The sequence below is a fragment of the Equus caballus genome, chromosome 1 (genome assembly GCF_041296265.1).
Source record: "Equus caballus isolate H_3958 breed thoroughbred chromosome 1, TB-T2T, whole genome shotgun sequence".
In the NCBI taxonomy this organism is placed as follows: Eukaryota; Metazoa; Chordata; class Mammalia; order Perissodactyla; family Equidae; genus Equus; species Equus caballus.
The window spans coordinates 132,147,551-132,168,161 of NC_091684.1; the positions used below are offsets into that span (position 1 = coordinate 132,147,551).

The 20,611-nt window shown below is 51.3% G+C and overlaps 2 protein-coding genes across 31 annotated transcripts in view; one reads left to right on the forward strand and one right to left on the reverse strand.

Moving 5' to 3' along the window:
- The window catches only part of EDC3 (enhancer of mRNA decapping 3), a 59,828-nt gene extending 47,173 nt beyond the window's left edge, over positions 1-12,655 (forward strand). For 4 of the 8 annotated variants that reach the window (XR_011425320.1, XR_288965.4, XR_011425309.1 and 1 more), the window contains 4 exons: positions 3,313-3,466; positions 7,259-7,476; positions 10,210-10,752; positions 12,539-12,655. Coding sequence is in view for 4 of the 8 variants with exons in the window: in XM_005602923.3 (XP_005602980.1) it covers positions 3,313-3,466; positions 7,259-7,476; positions 10,210-10,544 (707 nt within the window). In the remaining 4 variants the exon portion in view is untranslated. Of the gene's footprint in view, positions 1-3,312; positions 3,467-7,258; positions 7,477-10,209 lie in introns of all 8 variants that reach the window. The other 4 variants (XM_005602923.3, XM_005602922.4, XM_070233593.1 and 1 more) reach the window with 1 other exon arrangement.
- CLK3 (CDC like kinase 3) overlaps positions 1-20,611 on the reverse strand; it is a 45,456-nt gene that overhangs the window by 1,253 nt on the left and 23,592 nt on the right. For 18 of the 23 annotated variants that reach the window (XM_070233507.1, XM_070233543.1, XM_070233511.1 and 15 more), the window contains 9 exons: positions 20,384-20,450; positions 17,919-18,035; positions 17,013-17,179; positions 15,722-15,816; positions 15,506-15,635; positions 15,168-15,250; positions 14,610-14,689; positions 14,232-14,322; positions 13,173-13,586 (listed from right to left, as the gene is read on the reverse strand). In XM_070233507.1, coding sequence (XP_070089608.1) covers positions 13,410-13,586; positions 14,232-14,322; positions 14,610-14,689; positions 15,168-15,250; positions 15,506-15,635; positions 15,722-15,816; positions 17,013-17,179; positions 17,919-18,035; positions 20,384-20,450 — 1,007 coding nt within the window. In that variant the 3' untranslated portion in view covers positions 13,173-13,409. Of the gene's footprint in view, positions 1-595; positions 2,686-3,462; positions 5,625-13,172; positions 13,587-14,231; positions 14,323-14,609; positions 14,690-15,167; positions 15,251-15,505; positions 15,636-15,721; positions 15,817-17,012; positions 17,180-17,918; positions 18,036-20,383; positions 20,451-20,611 lie in introns of those variants that run through there. The other 5 variants (XM_070233490.1, XM_070233484.1, XM_070233491.1 and 2 more) reach the window with 3 other exon arrangements.

A 20,611-nucleotide genomic window follows, 5' to 3' on the forward strand; every position in this document is an offset into this window, starting at 1 on the left:
TCTTGTTTCACCAACAGCTGTAAAATACATATTAATATTAAGAGAAACTCTACCAACTGATTTTACTGCCTTGGTTCTCAAACAATAAAGATCCACCTTCCAACTCAAACATAATTAGGCTTGGCCCATGTTCAGGCTTTGGCAGTGTTATTGTTTGCAGTTACATGCTATGTTCTTGGTTCCCTTCCTTTGGAATTTTATTCTCTGACTGTTTCTGATAAGCCAGTCTGACTGGTTGGACTTTGTATGTAAATGCTGAAAAGGAACATTTTGTGTGCTTGCATACTCCTTTCAGAGAAGCAATCAGAAAAGAGTACACTGGAGTCCTAGTCTGCAGCTGGCAGACTGAGCAGAAAAGATTCTTGGCCTTGGCTTTCCCTACGCTAGCCAGTTCATCAACAGTGCCCCTTCCCCCCAGCACAGATCAGTGGGGAGACGGCGATAGGCACGCAGTTTCCATCTGCAGCATCCAGCCAGCCACAGTGGGTGTTTTGTGCTGGTCTCAACCTATCGATTACCAGTATTGTGGCTGGACCAGCCCTTATGGTTCTTATTATGATTGCAAGACACCTTTCAGCAATAACCATCAGGAAACTTTTAAAAAATGAAGGTATATTACTTACAAGACCTGGAATTACATTAGCACATCTAGGGCCACACAAGAGGTCACAGGGAGAGAGAGAGAAAGAGAGAAAGGGCCTAGGGTTCTGCTTTTACTGGGATCGAGGGTGGGGACCTAGGGTTTCATGGGGTCACTTTTTATTGGCGAGTTTAAAACATGAGTGGGAATTTAAGCAGGAAGAGAAAAAGATAGCCCAAATGGTCAGTTATTGAAATCAACCAAGATCTCTGAAACAAAGGAGCCTCAGTCAGGGGAGGCAGCCTGACTCTTTATCTAGTCATGTGACTGGCAATGCGTTTATTTGAGATAGCCATCTTTGAAGTGGATGCCTCTTTGAAAGGATGCCTCAGTAATCAAAGCTGAGGTCAGTAACTTACATTCCAAAAAAGAAAAATATAATAAAACTGTCAGGGCTGGCACTACAGTGGGATAAGTTCTCTTCTCCCTGCACCATGAGTTTTGTACCCTTAAGGACTTGAGGAGAAAGGTGACAGAGAATGCTTCAGCCTGCCTCCAGAGAGCCCTCAACAGGAGAGGGGGGTGCCTGTATACACAGCACAAGACCTAGACCCAGAGAGAAAGCCTGATTTGTAGTGTGGCAGGCCCAAGATTCACTCCCCTGACCTGTTTCACATTCATCTGATAAATAGGTAAAGAAATGCAGACTTGAGGGGAAGTTCTCCCTTGCGTGACTTTGCAGGTAAAGCGGGTGTTTGAAGTAGGCAGGTGCATGACTTGTCTGACAGGTTTAGGGTTGTTAGTGGCTTAGGACTCGTGAGAATTCCTTCAGCTTTTCCACACTGCTATCAGTGGTTCCTAATTAGTTTTGATAATATGTGCGTGTCTGGAGCAGGCCATAAAAATGGCTGTTTTAATCAGCTGTTTACATGCAAGGTCAGGCTGCAGCCTCCAGCATTGGCACCTGGGATGTCAATAATTGACAAATCAGAAAAGGTGGGAGGAGAGACAGCGCTCCTCATGGCACTGTTTGTTATCTCTGCCCAAGGTAGAAGTAGGACTCAGGCAGGTAGAGGGGCTCAGTTAACCAAAAGGATAGTGTTAATTTTGATATGTAGACACTTTTTTATTATCATCATTACATGAAATTATTATTTCGCCTTCCCTTGAGAGATACAGACCTGGGTGCTTAAGGTTCAGTGTTTGTGTTTGGTTTCCCGTTGTTAAAATGTACAGCCATAGAATCATTCTGTGTGGTTTTAAGAATCTGTGTAGGCAGAACTGGACACCCGATAAAACCTCAAGAAATTTCTCCTGAATTGGTCAGTTAGGAAGACAGGTTTTTCTATAGAGAGCACGGGAACTAATAGAATGATGATGATGAACTTGCTGAGAACTTCTATCTTAGAGTTAGGCCAGACCAGAAATAGCACTAGGTTTGCATCATTTATGTGTGTGAGTACCTGATGAGAAATCTGGCCTATTGAATATATATAGCTGAGACAGCTTGAGGAGTTGGGGCCAAATTGAAAAGGCTTATTTCCCTACTTTGAGGAGTTTACAATTCAGTATAGATGAGGACACAGGATCTAAAAAGGCATCTAATTCAGCCAGACAAAACTGGTTACATGCAGTCCCACGATGACTTGCTAATTGGAATCATGTTTATTGGTCTGTCAGCCAGTGAGTCCAAATGGGGCTATTTGGCAAAGGGTCTGCTCCCTTGGGGCCAGCCTGTGGCCCTGTTTGTAAGATGGCATTGCTTCTCAAGGCAAGAGCTACCCATTACAGATCACAATTTTTGACTTTTGCTGTTTCTATCCTGTCCTGGTTTTCTGGGCCCTGAAACAGTAGCTGGTATGTTGATACTGAGGCGTACGATATCATAGACTCCTTCAAGTGTACCAGGTGCTGCAGACTTTGGCCTTGTTAAAACTAAGTACTTTCCGTGGTGTACTTTCAACGACTGTGATCCTCCCTTTCTAGAGTTCTCTTTATTTGTGGTGAATAAAATGTCCAAGATTCTTCTGAGTAGCTCACAGCAAGCTCTGGGTTACTTTCCAGGTACTCTTTCCCTGTGATGTGAGTACTGGGTTACACTCACCCTGCGTGAGGAGAAAATGACAGATTATTTGAGAAAACAAGTTTCTGATTGAATTTCTTAAGCAAAGAGGAAGGGCTAAATAGAAGAAAGGAAGAGGAAGAAGAAGTGGGGAACAGGTAGATGAATAAGTCATCCTGCCTTGAAATTGAACCACGAGGTCAGGAGGGTCAGCTAGTGTGTATTCTACTTCTGGGGAAGAATAAGGGGTCTACTGGTAAGGAAGACCCTGTTGCCAGGATGGCATTTCCCCCACCTTAAGCAAAGCATGTTCTCTTCTAATGCGATCGATAAGTTGCTGTTACACACTCTGTGCCAGCCTTTTCTTGGTACTACCAAATACATCTAGGTGGATTTGGCCTTCGAGGTCTAAAGCTAAACTTGCTAAGAGAGCTTAAGTTCATCCCTGCTCTCTGGTAACCTAAACAGGTTGTTCCTCAGTTCCCCATCCGCTGCTCGAGCTCTGGAGGGCTGCAGAGCATGGCTAGGTCCCAGATTACGTGGATGGGCCAGGGAAGGGTCAGTCTTAAAATCTGGCTTTCACAGAATCCTGGATCAAGTATACCCATTTGTGGACCTGGTTTCCTGTAATCACCTTCCCTTTCTCTTCTCATCTCCTTTTGAACTACAGACTCTGGCCTGGTTGTCCCAAGTGTTTCCTATGAGCTGCATAAAAAGCTGTTGTCTGTGGCTGAGAAGCATGGGTTGACTTTGGAGCGGAGACTGGAGATGACAGGAGTATGTGCCAGTCAGATGGCACTGACCCTGCTTGGAGGACCCAACAGGTAAATGCCTATAGACTGGTGGGGGCTGAGTGTGGGGTGATGCTACTCTGCCAAGTCATCACCACAGGGCCTCACAGAGAGTTCATCAGATAGTTCCTGCTTGTCTAGTGTGCGCATCTCTATGAAGTCACTTTCCTGGATGCTACGAGGTTTTCATTTGCCCCTCTTACTCATCTCCTGGCAGACCTCATTCTTCTTCCAGCAAGCCACCCTTGGACCCCTTCTATCCTGGTAACAGGAAAGACTTTGAGATTCCTACTTACTACAGGAGGCCTGCCTTTGAAGAAGCTTTTCAGAGCCCCAGGCTGTGCTACTCGTCATTCACTCAGAGGGGCTGGAATACAAATCAGCCTGAGTTCAGTACTTGAAAACTTGTAGAGCCACCCTGACAACTGGGTGGGAGAGCTAGAGTTTGGCACCTTTTCACTTGCCCCTTGGGCTCATCTATCAGGAGCAATACTTAATTTTAGTTGTGGACATTTACTGATGCCATGTACCAGACCTTGTGCTAGCACTAAAGATACAAAGAAGAATAAAATATTGCTCCTGCCCTCCAGTAGCCTAGTGAGGTCTCCAGAAAGTACAGTGCTGGGGTAGAGGAAACAGAATGTTCTCCAGGAAGCCACATTTCTGCTCCAGGCTGGAGAAGCCAGTCAACCTTCCTAGAACAGTGGCACCCAAGCTGAGTCCTGCAGAACAAGGGAGAATTAACTGTGGCAAGCAGAAAGGAGGAAAAGTAGTCTTAGGTCTCAAGAGTAGCATGTGCCAAGGGCACAGAGAATTGAGAGACCGTGGAAGTTGTGGGGATCCATAAGTCATTCTGTGTGGCTGGGAAGTAGGGCCTTAGTACAGCTGAGCAGTAGGGAGCCGCTGAAGGGATTTCATTAGGGCAGTGACATGATTAGTCCTGTGTTTTAAAGATATGACTTTGGCTGAATAGATTGAATGGAAGCAAGACTGAGGGCAGAGAGACCAGTTAGAAAACTGAGCCAGGGGCTAGATGATGGTGGTTCCAACCAAGGAAGTAGGGATCAGAGAAGTAGATAGATGAGGGATTTTTTTTTTTAAAGTAAAATCAACAGGGCAGGGTAACTGAATGGGTGTGAGAGGTGGTGGAAAGTGGAGTGTCGGTGATCACTGACTTCAGGCCTTCTAGCCTGGACTCCTGGTGGGTAGTGAGAACATTCACTGGCATAGGGAATATGGGAAGAGGAGCAGGTTTGGGGGAGATGGTGGATTTTGTTTTGGATGTGTTGAGTTTGGGAGCCCTGTGAAATATCCTGATAGACCATTAGCAGTCTGGATCTGAAGTTTAGGAAAAGGTCTGAGCAGAAGATAGAGACCTAGAAGTCATCAGCTCATAGATGGTGTAAGAATAGATGAAATCCTCTTAGGAGAGGATGTAAAGGGAAGAAAGGGCCGAGGGTGAAATTCCGGGGAATGTCAGCATTAAAGGCATAGTTAGAGATGAAGAGCCTTTCAGAATGGCTGAGAAAGAAAGCCAGAGAGGTAAGAAAACTAAGAGGGGTAGTGTTTAAGAACCAAAGGAATAGTGTTTGAAGAATACAGGAATGGTCCCCAGTCGTACTGCTGAGAGATCAGGCAAAATTAGAGTTGACGAGTATCTGCTGGATTTGTCAGTGTAGAGGAGGATGTTGGCAACCTTGTGGGAGAGTGGTGTCTAAAGTGATCCAAGCTGGCTGTGAGATTCCCTCCCCTGTACCTCCACCGCCCTCGCCCTACAGAGTTTGGGGGTGTTCATTCCTCCTTGTCCCTTATTTAGGCGTACTTGCTAATCAGGCTGGATCCCTGGCCTTTCCTGTGCCAGGGAAGAGCCAATAGAGACCCCCAAAGGAAGGAATAGTGCAGGCTGCCCTCTGAAGGAGCATCGGGCCTTCGGGTCTGGTGGCTGCTGCGCTTCCTCCCAGTGCAGCCATTGGGGCAGCTCCGGGAATAAGGTCTTCCCGGGAGTATTTGAGGCCATAAAAGTGGCTTCCCAGAAACAACAGTTTGGGGGCAGGGACTGAATGTCCTCACCAAGTCACAGTCCTCTTTAGCCAGCTTCTTGGGGGCTGGCTGTCCTCACACCTGTCTTTTCTCTCAGTGTCTGAACTCTCAGAAGGGCCGTCTTCTGTCCTTTGCAGCAGCTGCGGTTTTCCTTTGAGAAAGATTGCCACAGTTAGTAGTCAGTTTCATGTATGTCAAGTACCAAGCAGTTTTTTGCTGTGCGTTTGCAGCAGCATTTAATTTGATCCTCATAACTTCACCTCAAAGGTAAATAGTAGCCCGGTGTTTTAAGATGAGCAAGCTAAGGCTCAGAGAGCTGAAAAGCTTGCACCACGTCACGCTGCTGGTGTGTGGTGGAGCCAGGTCTCCTATCCATATAGGTCTGTCTCCAGTGCCTGTATTTTGCCCCCTGCTCTTGGGTATGTGGGTGCCATGGTCTGCTTTGAGTCCTCTGATAGGAGGTGCCTCTGTGAGGGGGAGAATCCATTGAGGGAACAGACACGGGTGAGTCAGATGCCAGAACTCTGCAGTATCTGTCAGAAGGGAAAAGTACTTGTCATATTTCTTTATGATGCAGATATATTGGGGGAAATGAATAGTTTACTGTATTTGTAGACAACATTGCTAAATTCCCCAAAATTTACTTTGAGGGTGGGGATTTCCTCTTTGGCTCAACGGCATCTGTCATTTTCCTTCCTTTGGGAGACCAGTAAGTGACTGTCCCTGCTCTGCCCCTAAGCAGAGACCTAAGCCTGTTTCTTGCTCTCATCTGCCCGTACCTTCCTGTCCTGGGGGCAGACTGTACTGCCTGTGAGTTGGGCACAGCTCCAGGGCTAATCCTCTAAACCTCCATACTTGTGGCTTCTCTGAGCTCAGAGGGATCTCAACTTCAAATGGCAGGAAACTGGAAATGACTACTTCATCATAAAGTGGGTGTCTAAGGCAGCTGCCAGCTTAGGAGACTGGGAAGCCCCTAGCCTGCTGCTTCCCCCATGACCAGTACAGTAATGATGCCACCATCGATTGAGCACTTTCTGTGTGTCGGGCCCTGTTCTAAGTGTGGTATGTCCATTAATCCACACAGCATCCTATGAAATAGGTACTATTAGAATCTACAGCATTGCCCTTATTAGCTTACTGGCAGCTCCGTGAAGAGAACTTAGACTGGCAACCGACTGAGGATGATTTAGAACTGTCCTGTTTGGTACTTGCTGTGAGTTTCTTAGGAGTTGAGCCAGACTAATCCTAGAAGAGGTGAGCCTTTAGCTGGATCTCAAAGAAAAGGTGGGTCAGAGTTTGAAAAGTGAAGGGCTCTCTGGGCAGGGGACATAGTTTGAGCAGAAATAAGAAAGAGTCTTCCAAGTGCAGGAGAGAATGATGAGACCAGCCTTGCTGCAGTGGAGCAGGTATGATGGGGAAGGAGAGCAGAGAAGGCTGCAGAGAAGGAAAAGCCTCTTTGCCAAGCAGAGTTTGGACCTAATGGGTGACACAGTGAGAACAGTAAGTGTTGTTGGTCAGAAAGCAGTGTTGTGGCACCAGTGTTATATGGAACAAGATCTGGGTGAATTACCTAGTGAGAGGACCCAGCAGATGAAGTGACACTGGGGTGTGAGACGATGGGAATGCCACCCTGTAGATTAGACTGCAGTGGATTTTGGCCCCCTCTGGAAGCTGGGACTATCAAGAACTCTGGGAGTAACAGGTACCAAGAGGCACCCATCTGGTATAAGGTAAAAGGGATTGGCAAGTCTGTAGCTGATAATGCTTCTTTACCTTCTGTTGCAGGTTGAATCCCAAAAATGTTCACCAGAGGCCTACGGTGGCCCTGCTATGTGGGCCCCATGTGAAGGGGGCTCAAGGTATCAGCTGTGGAAGGCACCTAGCCAACCATGATGTCCAGGTCATCCTCTTCCTGCCAAACTTTGTGAAGATGCTGGAGTCCATCACCAACGAGCTGTCTCTCTTCAGCAAGACCCAAGGCCAACAAGTATCTAGCCTCAAAGGTGAGCACTTGTGCAGGGCTAAGCTGAGGCCGCCTTCAGCCTTGGTAGTTTGATGGCTCAGTGGCGCCGCCCAGTGGCAGGCACCATGAATTAAAAAGTGCTCTGCCTGTAAGGAGCATTGGCACATAAGGGAAACACGTTTGGTGTTGTCTTGCCTACTTCCCATTCCTTCACCCTCTCCCCTCTCCCACTACTCAGATGGAGGGCTGGGGACCCATTTATTCATTTCACAGATATTTACAGAACAGGCACTGTTCCTGACACTGGGATATAGCAATAGATTTTTTTTTTTAATCCAGTCTTCCATGGAGATTACGTTCTGGTTAGCACAGACGAAGTGACAAATAAGTAACATTTCTGTTAGGTCAGATAATAGTAAGTGTTATGGAGACAAATAAAAAGCAGGAAGGGAGATACAGAATGTTGGAGGGTTGGCAGGGAGTAGCAGACTTAGACATTTCAGGGTGAGGTTGTAAAGGGCCTGTGGGTCACTGGAAGGGTTTGAACAGTTACTCTGGGTGAGATGGAGAGTCACTGGAGGAGTGAGCAGAAGAAAGATAGACTCTAACTCAGGTTCCAAATGATCGTTCTGGCTCCTGTTTGAGAGTAGACTATGAGCTTATAAAGAGTTATAAAGTGTTCAGAGGCTATTGTGACAAATTGGGGAGATGATGGTGGCTAAGGCAGAGTGGTAGTGGTGGGGGTAGTGAAAGGTGGTTAGTTTCTGAATCAGTTTTAAAGATAGAGTCTACCGATTGGATGTAGGGGATGAGAGAAAGAGAAGGATTAAGAATGACTCCAAGGTTTTGGCCTAAATAACTGGAAGGATGGAGGTGCCATCACTGAGCGGGGAAGCCTTGAGGGAGGAAGAGCAGAAGCTCAGTTACAGATGCCTGTTGGATATGCAGGTGGCAGTGTTGGTTGATACAGATGAGTCTGGAGTTCAGTGAAGGAATCCAGTCTGGAGTTACAAGTGTGTGGGTGGTATTTAAAGCCGTAATCGGCCTGGATAAGATATCTCCTTGAAAGAGAGAGTAGGGCCGGCCCGGTGGCGCAGCAGTTAAGTGCGCACGTTCTGCTTCTTGGCGGCCTGGAGTTCACCAGTTCAGATCCCGGGTGGGACGTGGCACCGCTTGGCAAGCCATGCTGTGGTAGGCGTCCCACGTATAAAGTAGAGGAAGATGGGCACGGATGTGAGCTCAGGGGCCAGTCTTCCTCGGAAAAGAGAGGAGGATTGGCAGCAGTTAGCTCAGGGCTAATCTTCCTCAAAACAAAACAAAACAAAAAACAAAAACAATGAAAGAGAAAGTAGATGGAGAAGTTGTTAGACTGAGTTCTTTGTTTAGAAGTCAGGGAGTTGAGAGACCAGCTAAGGAGACAGGGAAGGAGTGGTCAGTGAAGGAGAAGGAAAACTAGGAGAGTCTTGTACTTGAAAGACAAGTAAAAAGAGGAAGATGTGATCAGCCTTGTAAGCAAGCCAGTCTAGGTTAAGTTCAAATGAAGACTGATAATTGACCACTGGATTTAGCAGTGTGGAAGCTGCTGATGATCTTGCCAAGAACAGTTTCAAGTGGAGTGATGGGGCAAAGTCTGGTTGGAGTGAGTTTAAGTGAAAATGGGGGATAAGAAGTAGAGAGAGCAAATATGGCCTAAAGAAAGGGCCTTGCCAGAGGTCAGATGGCAAGTTGGGGCTAGAGCTGGGGCCAGAGCCTCAGTCTCCTCTCAAGCTAGGGTCCTGTAGGCACACAGAAGATAAGACGCCACTCTCACTCTTGAGAGCCTCGTGGCCTGCAGGGACCCCCACATGGTGGCCTGTTAACTAAGGAAGCCATGAGTCTGTAACTGAGAAATATTACTTTAGGCTGAGAGCTGGGAAGGGGGCCTGGTATGGGTTCCTCCTGTTGAAATCCAACATGATGCCCTATTCCAGGCAGTTCTTCCTCTGGCTGCCCAAAAGGCTGCTTATCCCATCTGCTCTAGGAGGCAAGTCTGAGGATGCCAGCCCTTAAGTTTGGTCTGATTTCTGTTCTTCTCAGTTCTCTTAGGCTGGTCAAGATTTATGCACTTGTTGAAACATCTATTCTTAAACTGACCCAGAGGCCTGGTTAGAGCAGAGAAGCATTTTTAAATGCCTGGGAAAAGTGATAGGTTCCCTCCCCATTCCTAAGGTTGGGCTGTAAGGAGGATCCATTCCCATGAGATGGTAGAGGGGCCAGCGAGGCCAGGCTGGCTCAAGCAGAGTGAGTAGGCCAGCCCAGAGTAGAGTGAGTGAGCATGTTCTTGCTTGCTCACACTTCTTGGGCCAGTCAGCAAATGGCAACCCATTTCTGCTGGGCCCTGGGCAGGGCCTCCCTCTGAGGGCTGACTTGGCAGTGGACCCTGCCTTCCCAGAGCTCATAATGTACCCAGGAAGTTAATTGGATATGTAGAGGATGTGAGGGCCTTGTGCCCTGAGAAGCTCTGCACACTCAGCAGGACAATGCTTCAGCCTGGGAGCTCCGTGAGGACAGTGGTCCCTTGGGCTGACATGCCCTTGGTCTCTAGCACCCAGCCCAGCCAGGCTTTGGAAATCCCGGGGCTTGAGTCCTGGCCCAGCCTTCAGAAGGCTGGCCTGTGGAGAAGCATTGGGTTCGTGTCTGAACAAGACACACTTGGGGCTACCTGGGCTCTAGTTCTAGCCTGGGCTGCTCTCTGCTCATAGGGATTTTCAGATGGCACTCTTTCCACCTGCAGATCTGCCCACTAGCCCTGTGGACCTGGTGATCAACTGCCTGGATTGCCCCGAGAATGCCTTCCTGCGGGATCAGCCCTGGTACAAGGCAGCCGTGGCCTGGGCCAACCAGAACCGGGCACCAGTGCTCAGCATAGACCCTCCTGTGCATGAAGTCGAACAGGGCATCGATGCCAAGTGGTCACTGGCTCTGGGCCTGCCTCTGCCGCTGGGAGAGCATGCAGGCCGCATCTATTTGTGCGACATTGGCATTCCCCAGCAGGTATTCCAGGAGGTGGGCATCAACTACCACTCGCCCTTTGGCTGCAAGTTTGTCATCCCACTGCACTCTGCCTAGAGGGGCTCTGGGCAGGCTGGACACTGCAGTCCCCTGCTGCTCCTGACACTGAACTTGACAACAAACGCCTTAAGGATGTGAAGCTTCATGGACTTTGATGTTAAATTTTTTCTTTTGGATTTGTTTCTTCTGTGAGAGGACAGATCATATTTAAAACTGACCTGTCACCTGCCCTTAGCCAGGGAAGGCTTTCTCACTGGGTGTGCAGGTAGGTGGCAGGCTGAGTGTGCAGTGGCTCCAGGCATCTCTTATGCTCGGCCCCCTCTGTGGCCAGGTGGGGCTTTGTTTACAGATATAGGCAGCTCTCAGACTGTTTGAGGTTTACAGCAGCTGGGCCTGGGCAAGCACCTTGTGGGGTGGGGCAGATCCTGTCTAGGGCCCTGTACTTGCTCTTTTCAGAGCTTGTGTCTTTGTCTCCCCTGCTCCCCCAGCTGGCAGCCCTTCCTCTGAGCACGTAGAAGCGGCTGCACCGCAGCTGTCCACTAGAGGGGAGACTTGCCCGCTCCATTCATTTTGAGGACTGTGAGGCGGCCTTCCCTGAGCCCCACAGGTTGACTTGGGGGGCTTTTGACCTTTTCTCCTGAGCTAATGCAAGTTTTATGCTGGGATTTTTTTCAGGGGTCCTTCCTCCTTTCCATTCCATCGCTCTGAGAGGCAGGGAAGGGGGTGCCATGAGGATGGTTTTACTGTATTGGGATTTTATACTCTTCTTTCTGTTGTCTTCAGCACAGGTGTAAGGTTACATTACTGTAGAACCACAGTGCCCATCTTGCCAGCAGTGCCCCCCCACACCGTACCCTCTCTAGTTGGGGGCTGAGCCTTTGCCTAGTCTGGGGCCAGACCCCTCCGGGTACAGCTTTAATGTTCAGTATTGGGGAGGCCCCTGGGGGAGCCTGGTGCTGAGCCAGAAGAGGCTCCCTGGTGCTTCTGTCCTAGGCCATCACTCCCTCCACCTTCTTGCCTGCACGTACATATCCCTACTCTCTTCTGCCCCCTCTGCCTTGCCCCTGAAACGGTCCTCTGCAGCTGTCATCCCAGAGCAGGGTGCATGTCCCTCCCCTGTCTGGGCTCCACCCCAGCTCTGACAGTGTCTGGGCTTTGAACCCTTTGTGGCTGTCCACTCCCTATCTCAAAGATGCCAAAATGAGGCTAGTTGTAGATGAGCTAGCTGGTTGGGGCTCAGCCATAGGAACACACTGCTGCTCGGATCCTAAGGCAACTAAGCCTCCAGACCTTCAGAGGCCTAGGCCCTGGAGGCTGGTGGAACAGGAGCCATGCCCTGGAGTCCCTAGCAGGGGCCTTTGCAAAAGGCTTGTGCTTTGAAGCCTTTTTCAGGACTTCAGGCTTCTGCTCTGTGCCCACCTACTGTGGTTAAGGGGGTGAGTGGGAGGGCTCACCAAGGATTGTGGACACAGGGTAGGCCCTAGTCCCGTGGGTTTCAGGCTAGTTAACACTTTTCTTATAGGAGCATAGCCAGGAGCAGATGAGGCAGGGCAGAGAGGGCTGGTCCCTCCTTTCCTCTCATCCTCCCTCAAATGTTAAATTGTCTCCAGCAGTGGGAGGAGGCCAGAGACTGTGACCCTGTGTTGTGTATCCTCCCTGAGCCTCTGCTCACTCTCAGGGCCAAGCAGCTCTCAAGATGGGGCCCCCACTTTAGAGGCAGGGCCATAATCTGAGGAGCAGTGCTGGATTACAGGCATTTGAGTAAGCAACCATTAAAAAGGTTCTGGCTTCCTGTTAATGCAGTTGGGTCCCCTGATTGGGTATAATGGAAAATGAGCTAGAAGAACCCTGGCTCAGAAGACTCTGCTTGCCCCAGTAAGTCACAGTGGCCCTGAGGGTAAAGGCCTTGTTGAGAGGCCACTGGGAGTTTGTGCCCAAGCCTCTCACTCCTCTCCCCAGGTGGCACTGGAGCCTCTCCTTGCTCTTGGCCTGGGCCTTCCCCAGTGGTATCAAAGATAAGCATGATTCCTCTCTCTCCAACTCTTTTTCAGAGGCATCCTGCGCACAGTGCCCCGTCCCCAAGGGGCCCCAATCAGGTGGTCAAGCCTATCACTCACGCAGCTCTTGGGGAACCAAAAACCAGCACTAAAATAAAGCTGAATGATGGAGTCCTTTGCTCTGTGGTGAATTGCTCTGCAGGCTGCAGTGAGGTACTGCCACCCCAGCCCTAGGAGCCCACTTTGATTGTCTCATGCTTGACAGCCTTCAGTAAACCATGGTGGTTGTGCATGTACAGCCTGAAGTCCCAGCCAGTGACAGGGCTGGAAAGATAGGTAAAACTCGCTGTTGCTTGGCTAACTACAGTGGGTCATTTCCCTTAAATTCCTTGGAGTAGAGAGGTACAGAGGCCAGCTGGGGAGCAGGTGCAGGTCAAGGCTCAGGTACTTTCTAGGACTGTCCAGCAGGCCTGCTGCCTCAGGGCGGCCCTGTCTCAGGGCTATAAACTGCTCTTCTCCTGGGCCCAGAAGGACACCCCAGCTTCTGGTCTTCACTGGCTAGCCCTTCTGTGCCTGGCCCAGTTCACACTTAGCTCTCCACAAGCTGAACTGCTAAGAAAGACTTTATTCATAAGGTAGGGAAGGGAGAAGGCAAGGAGCCTGGAGATGGACACACTGGTACCAGGGGTTACAAACAGTAAGAAACACTTTATTATAACTTTACAACATATAAATAGCTTGGGTCAAATCTGTGCTTTCTGGCTGCCGGGCATCACGTCTCCTCCCCTGCAGGCTCCCGCCTTCCTTCACATTGCACTGTTCATTGGGTGGCTCTGGCCCTGGGGCCTGGCGGTAGAGGTTGGAGAAAATGGGGCTGGGCAGCCCAGTCCCGCTCCCCATCTCCTCATGCAGCAGACTGCACCTGTCATCTGCTTGGGTTTCGGCTGGTGTGGAAGGACCGCTCCTCAGGGGTCAGGCCAGCAAAGAAGGGATGCAGCAGGGCCTCCGCCAGTGTGATGCGCTGGGCAGGGTCAAATTCTAACATCCTCCTCATCAGGTCAAACAGCTGCACGTGCTCCAGGGAGTCTTGGAGCATGTAACTCTGCTCAGGGACACAAGGTGCCTCAGTGTGATGGCAGGGCCATGGGAAGGCATAGCAGGTCCCCTTGCCTCTAGGAAGCCTTACTGGGTTTAGGAGGCAGTGATGCCTCCCTGAAGGACTGCTTCTGCCCTCCTGGACAACGAGCAGCTCCTTTCCTTTCATGCCTGTGTATATAGCATTTTGCTCTGAACTGGTCAGGCTCCTAGATGTCTTCCTGACTTGGTGCCTCTGCCCCCACATGCAAAGTCCTGATAGGCAGACAGAAATCACCTCTGCGAAATTCCTTTGTCTGAGCATCAAATGCAGTTGACAGAGGTTTCCTGGCCATGTCTAGGTCTTCCCTCCCCCTCACCTCAGTCCTGCCTAGTTCTTCCCAAAATTGAGGGGTGGGGAGGGTGCCGAAGCAGCAGGGTGCCTGACATCTGGCTCTTCTGGTGTTCCCTAATTACATTCATAGCCACCCTGTGGGGAAGGGGTAGGGCTAAGGGCCCCTCTGGGGCAGTCTGCAAGCCGCGTTGCCAGCACCCAGCAGCCGCCCATATAGCCGGAGCAAGGAGGCAGCCTTTAGCTGCCTAGCCTGTCTCTCTGCTGTATGTCTGCCCAATGCCTGAGCATGAGTTGAGCTGGGGGAAGCCAGAAACTGACCTTCAGAGGTTTGCAGTTCTCCTTCACATACCGGCCGTCAGAGCTGTTCTCATCCCAAACCAGGCCCCCTTTGTAGAAATACTTCTGCTTCCTGAAAATGAAGGGAGAGGGACAAGTCTTGGGTTGGGGTGGAGAAGACAGCGGCAGCCTAGGGAATGGCAGCAAAGCCAGGCAGGGGGTCCTGGCCTGACCTAGCAGGGCAGGAAATTCTGGGCAACTGGTTTGCCAGATCCCCTACAGGCATGTACAGGGAAGGCTGCTGTGAGCTGGCAGGACCCCTGGGATGTCCTGCAAAGACTATCAAGTAGCTTGTTAACCTACAGCCAAGATGGGAAAGTTCCCTAGGCCAGCCCTGAGGGAGCTACCAGGGCTCCTTACCTGGTACGGTGAATCATGTGTGATGGGATGGGCCCTAGGATCTTCTCCATCATCACCAAATGCTCTCGGTTTTCGTGCGTCTATGGAAGGTCAGGGATAGAGCAAGTGGGGGTCAGTACCAGTCTCAGCCGCCTTAGGGAGAGTGAGGGGCAAAACAGATGGGCAAGTGCCCTCCTGACCCCAGGAGATGCAAACCCACCAATGGAACAGCAGTGCCAGCCTGTTCTCTCAGGTCCGAGTCACACTCCCTGGCCCTTCAGGTAGACTCATCCATGACTGCATAGCTCCCCTCACTCTCCCTAGAACGTGCCCCGCCTCAGCCCATCTCCATGCCTACGATGCGCACTCCTCCCACCCCAATCTTCCATCCTTGATGACCCAGCGCAAGACTCCCTGAGTGCTCCAGCTACCCTCACCTCTTCCTTCCCCAGAGCATCTGCAACCCTCAGGAGTCTAAATCTCACAACTGGTAAGGGTGGAAGGGTTTCCCGCACCAGGCCCCTGCAGCCTGTCAGAGTAGCAGTGCTCAGAGTAGTGGAGCCACGTGGCAGACCTTACCTGGAAGAGTGTGAAGCCCCGGTAGTACTCGAAGAGAATGCAGCCAATGCTCCAGACGTCACAGGGCTGTGCCCAGCCAAGCTCTGAAAGCCAAGATTGGGAGAGGCTATGAGATCCAGTCCTGTGCTCCCAGCCTAGAGGTCACAGAGCAGCTGCCATACTGGCTGGTAGGACTCTTGCCCAAATCCTAGTAGAAGTCCTTTTTTCAGTAAGGCCAAGTCAACCACCACAGTGACTCATGACACTGACCCTGGGTGGCACACAGGCTCGTCACTGCTTCTATTCATACCCTCCCAATTGCACACTTTATGGGGGCTAAGGGCTATACGGTCACTCACCAAGGATCACCTCAGGCGGGCGATAGTGACGGGTGGCCACAATGGTCGTGTGATGCTCATGGTCAAAGGTGGCACTGCCAAAGTCAGCCACTCGGATGCTGGTGTTCTTCACTGACTTTTCCTCACAGCTCTGAAATGCAAGTCAGCCAGGTCAGGAGTCTGTCCCAGAGGGTAACCCACCCCTGGAGAGGGCCTCACCCTCTCCCCCACCAATACCTTGTGCTCATTGTAGAGGGTTTCAAACTCAGAATTCACAAAGAGGATGTTCTCTGGCTTCAAGTCTGTGTGGGTCAGTTGGTTCTCGTGTAGAACTGGGGAAGTGGGAGAGAGGAGGGAAGCAGACACTGAGCACCTGGGCTTCCTCGCTGGCCCTCTTTCCAGCTGTAGGCCAGATCCCTCCTCCAAAGACAGCCTACCAGAGCCCCTCACACCCCTAACCTCAGCAGGGGGCCAAGGGAGCAGACTGTACTCTGCCTGTGCTTGCGGCCTTGGACAGTTCTGATACTTTAGAAGAGAGGGTGGAGGAGACTTTCTCCATTCCAAAAACCCTCCGCCTCTCCTCTGCAGGGCCCAGGCCGCCTGAACTGGTCTCTCACCAAAGCTGCAGCATCAGCTCTGGGGTGGTACCCTCTCCCCAGCACCAGCTACATAATCTGCAGGGCTCCTTATTGAAAAATGATTAAGAATGTCAAGATAGTGGCAACAGAGCATTAAACCAAGCACAGGGCCACCTGTGAAGCACAACCTGTGAAGCTGGCCCTGCCTTTCCTCGTCCTTAGCCCTGAGCAGGAAGTTTTCCCCTCCAGCCCCTGTCCCACTGATGGTGGTGCCTTGCCGTTTATCACTTTCAGGCCCCAGGCTCCCATCTTGCACTCAAGACCTTCACAACAGTGTAGCCCACCTCTCCCCAACATGGGCCTTCTCTTCACCAGTGAGGTTCAGCACATGCCAGGCTCTGGGGTTGTCACTCAGCTGCCCACCTTGCTTGAATGCTCTTCCCAGACCATCTATGCACACCCTGCACAGTCCAGCTCTAGGTATATCTACGTCCTCTCCAACGAACCCTTCTGTCCTGCTCCAACCACTGCAGATTCTGCAGTACTGAGCACAGGCACCATCAAATATGCTCTTAAAGGCTGGCAGACAGATGCGAAGTGATGATTAGACAGAGGGTGTCCGTGTGGGCAGGACCTTCAACCTTTTCCTCCTATGCAGGAAGGCGGGAATGCCGTTGGTAGCGGGGCTAAGTCTAGAGCAGCTCTTTCCTTTTTTTTCTTCCTGAGTGCCTGGGGGCAGAGGGTGGCTCAGGAGGCCACTGAAGGGCACTGTAGCCTCTCTATTACAGATTCCTACCTGAAGGCCTTTCAGCCAAAGGGGCCCTTGTGTCTCTCAGGCCCAGGAGAATGTTAGGCAATGTGCTAGAGTGAATGGGGGAGAGTGAGACTACCAGGTGTCTTTGCTGCAGGTATGTGGCCGCCCCATGCTCCAGATAAGGGTGGACACTTACATCTAAGGGCGTGGCAGAGCTGGTAGGCCATATGCCGGACGTGTGGTAGGGGGTAAGGCTGGAAGTTATTCTCCTTCAGGAATTCAAAGGTGTTCTTGCCCAGGAGCTCAAAGGCGATGCACATGTGACCATGGAAGTTGAACCAGTCAGACATCAAGACGCACAGGCTGGGGGAGAAGGATGGGTGGGACTCAGGCTCCGTGCTGTGGGGGCTGGCTACCCCACCCCCTCCCTCAGATGAAGCCAGTCCCCACTCCCTCCCAGGCCACTGGGTCACACACCAGAATGCAGGTATATGTGAAGAAAGAGAATCAGTTAAGAGAAGAAGAGCACATCTCCCCACCAGCTGTTACCCAAAGCAACTGAACTTCCTGCTGTGGGGAGACGGAGGTCATTCTGGTCTGAGGTCTGCTGCCTCACCTATTTATGATATGTCATGGTCCTGGCACCTCAGAACAGATGGAATAATGCCAGTACACTCCACAGGACTAGTCTTGCTTTTTCCAACTCCCTCAGCTGAGCTTCCTGAGGGTCTGCGGGGCTCAGCACAGTGCTTACAGGAGAGGAAACGCTCAGTGTCTGTGTGCCAAAGGCGGCTCTCCTTTGGATGTCTCTGACCATGCAAGAGCCCCAAACAGCTTCAAGTTTATATCTTGCCTAGTGCCCCCCATAACCCAGGGAGGCCTGCCTCAGAACACAGAGCAGGTGAAGTAGAGCCTGGCTTGAAGTCCAAAGGCTCCTTCCACCAAGACTCACTCGCCAAACCCCTGGATCTGGGTGTAAGGAGGAGGCATGGTGCCAACCAGGTGAGAGGACACTGCTCAGCCTGGGGGGTCCAGGCAGTTGGGACTGGAGTGGACACTGTCTCCACTGAAAATTCCCCTCCCATTCCTTGCCAACACTCACAACTTGTTTTCTTTGTCTTTCTCCTTGATTTTTTTGAGAACATTGATTTCTAGCCGGGCGGCCTCCCGGTACTTGCCCACGTTGCGGATGATCTTCAGGGCAACCTGAGACTTCCCTCTGGGACCAGGGAAGGAAGCAAAGGTTCTCATGAGAAGCTGCCCAGCCCTTCCCCCACCCTCCACCCCAACTCAGCAACTCCCTGCAACTACCACTCAGGACTCCAGGAACAGGGCCTGCCCTGAAGAGAGCAGATGCTTAATGCCTAGCCTGTTCCATGCAACACCAGACCTCCAAACTCCTCACAGCAAGCTCCCCTGGCATCTGTGAGTTAACAGTCTTGGCATCCATGCCATCCTTAGGCTTTTATGATCTCAGCCACTGCCAGCTCCCAGGGGAGAGTGGGCAGAGAAATAGAGGGCTATCCTGCTGACCAGCACCAGCCCTAGAGCTCACTCAGTAATCCAACCTGTAGGCCAGTCAGCCCTGTCCCTGGCCAGGCCATCCCACCCAGAACCCTCTTGTGGCCCCTCTTGACCTTCCCAAGCACAGGTGCAGTCTGGGGAAAGGGCTCCCCCTGGGGTGGGCGTTCCAGGATGGAGTAAAGGCCTGGCAAGAGGGTAAGGGTGCCAGCAGGAGGGTCCTCTCACTGGGAGGCTCACAGCCACTCTCTTTACCACACCCCCTCCGGCCCCACGTACCTACCAGCCATGGCATATATCAGAGACCACTGAGTGCCAGGAACCCTTGTTCAGTGTCCAAAGAGAATTTTAACAATTCCTGCTCTGCACTTCCCACCCCCGAGGCCACTTGCAGGATGACAGCCAAGAAGGAAACCTGCTGAGGTTTGGATACCAGGCCCAATGGCTGTCAGGAAGGGGCAGCCAGAGTTCAGATGCCTGGTGGGAAATTGGAATGACACAGTCCTGGCCTGCAAGGGTGTGGCCTCTGAGGCTGGCCTGGGTGCCTAAGGCAAGGCTCACAGGCCCCTGAGCAGAAGCATCTTCTAGAGAATGTCCTGCTTTTCTCTCCCTATCCCATTTTCCCATGTTTTCAGGGCAGGAAAGGACCTCAGAGGAAAGGCTACCCACTCTAGCCTCCTCCTAGAACAGCATCCCTCAATGGCACTCTGACCCTCAACACAGGGAGCTCATCACTTCCACGGCAGGGTTGGGTAGCTCTGAGGATAAGGCCCTTCCTTTTGCTGAGCTAAATTCTGCCTCCTCACAATAACCCCGCTGGTCAACTCCCTTTGGACCCCCTAAAAGTCTCCTGAGCCCTGTGCCTGTCCCTTAGTGACTTCAGAGGCTCACTTTCCCTCCAGGGGCACAGCTCAGAGAGCTTAGATGCCCCCATGTGTCACAGCTCTCAGATCTGCCACATCTCTCTGGTCACAGTACAGTCTACGTGTCCCTATGCCCACTGGTCCCAACCCTAACCTCTTGGGCTACACTGGGTCTGAGAGGTGTTTAAATGGGAACTGAAAGCCCAGGGAGGCTTCCTCTCAATCACCATCACCACCTTATCTTGGGGCTGCAGGGCTGGCTGGACTGCTGGGTTTAAGTGTCCCTTCTGAGCAGCCCTCTGACAGTGGGAACACGGCAGTACTGCAGTACCCAGCTCTGCCATTCAACAGCTTGGGCATATGGCCAAACTCTGAGCATGTTTCTTCCATCTCTAAAATAGTGAAAGGGTCACGTATGGGCGGCACATGGCTCAAATGAAACAGGAAGGACACAAACACTTTATAGCTAAAGCGCTGAACCAATGAGAAGGCCATTAAGACAAGGAGGCAATGGGCTCCAAGAAGGTAGTCTCCCAGCCTAAGGTGGAAGAGGCAATGATTCCAGGCTTGAGGAATGGCAAGGGGACAAAAGCATTTCACTGTTCAGGCTGCAAGGGACCAAGGTGCCCCCAGCAGCACCCTAACACGCATAGGTCTACCTTGCTCTACTTGAGCACACTCAAAAGGGCCCACACTAAACCCTAGCCAAACTGCAGAAGGCAGCGGCCTGCTTGGTGAGAAAGCTCAGGGTCCTGTTTCTTTCAACTGGGACCTGCACAGCCTCTCAGGCAGACCTCCAAGAGGGTGGGGGCTCATGCTTGGGCTGGGCTCAGCAGTACTCTCAACCCCCTCCGAAGTCCAGACCCTAAAAGAGATCACAGGAACCAGAGCCAGACCACAGAGGAGCCAGGGCCTTGGCCCTGTTCTGATATCCACCAACACAGCCCTGGGGACGCACGGAACCTGGGGTACCACCATTCACTGATGAGCAATTTGTGGGCAGGGATGCCACGTGCCTATGGAACCCCTGGAACTCCCTCCTATCTCAGGGGATCAGGAAAACCCCAACATGTGCAGATCAGAACCCTCCTTTGGTGCTACCCATCAATAAGAAAAAAGTTAAGCTCTAATTGCCACCACATTCAAGAAGCTCTCGCTAGCTCTTCCCAAGAAGATGGCTCACCTAGCATGGTCCAAGCATTCTACCACCTTGCCAAAGGTGCCTTCACCCAGGTTCCCCACGATCTCATCTAGGAGAGAAAAGAAGCAGGGCGTGAGGGTCTGGAGGGCAGAGGGTCGGCAGCTCCTGCAAGTTCACAGCATTCAAATTCTCAAAAACAAAAAAGGTTGCTCTCTCACTGCTACACTCTTAAAAACAGAAGTTGCTAGCGTCTGTGTCATTCAGGCAATT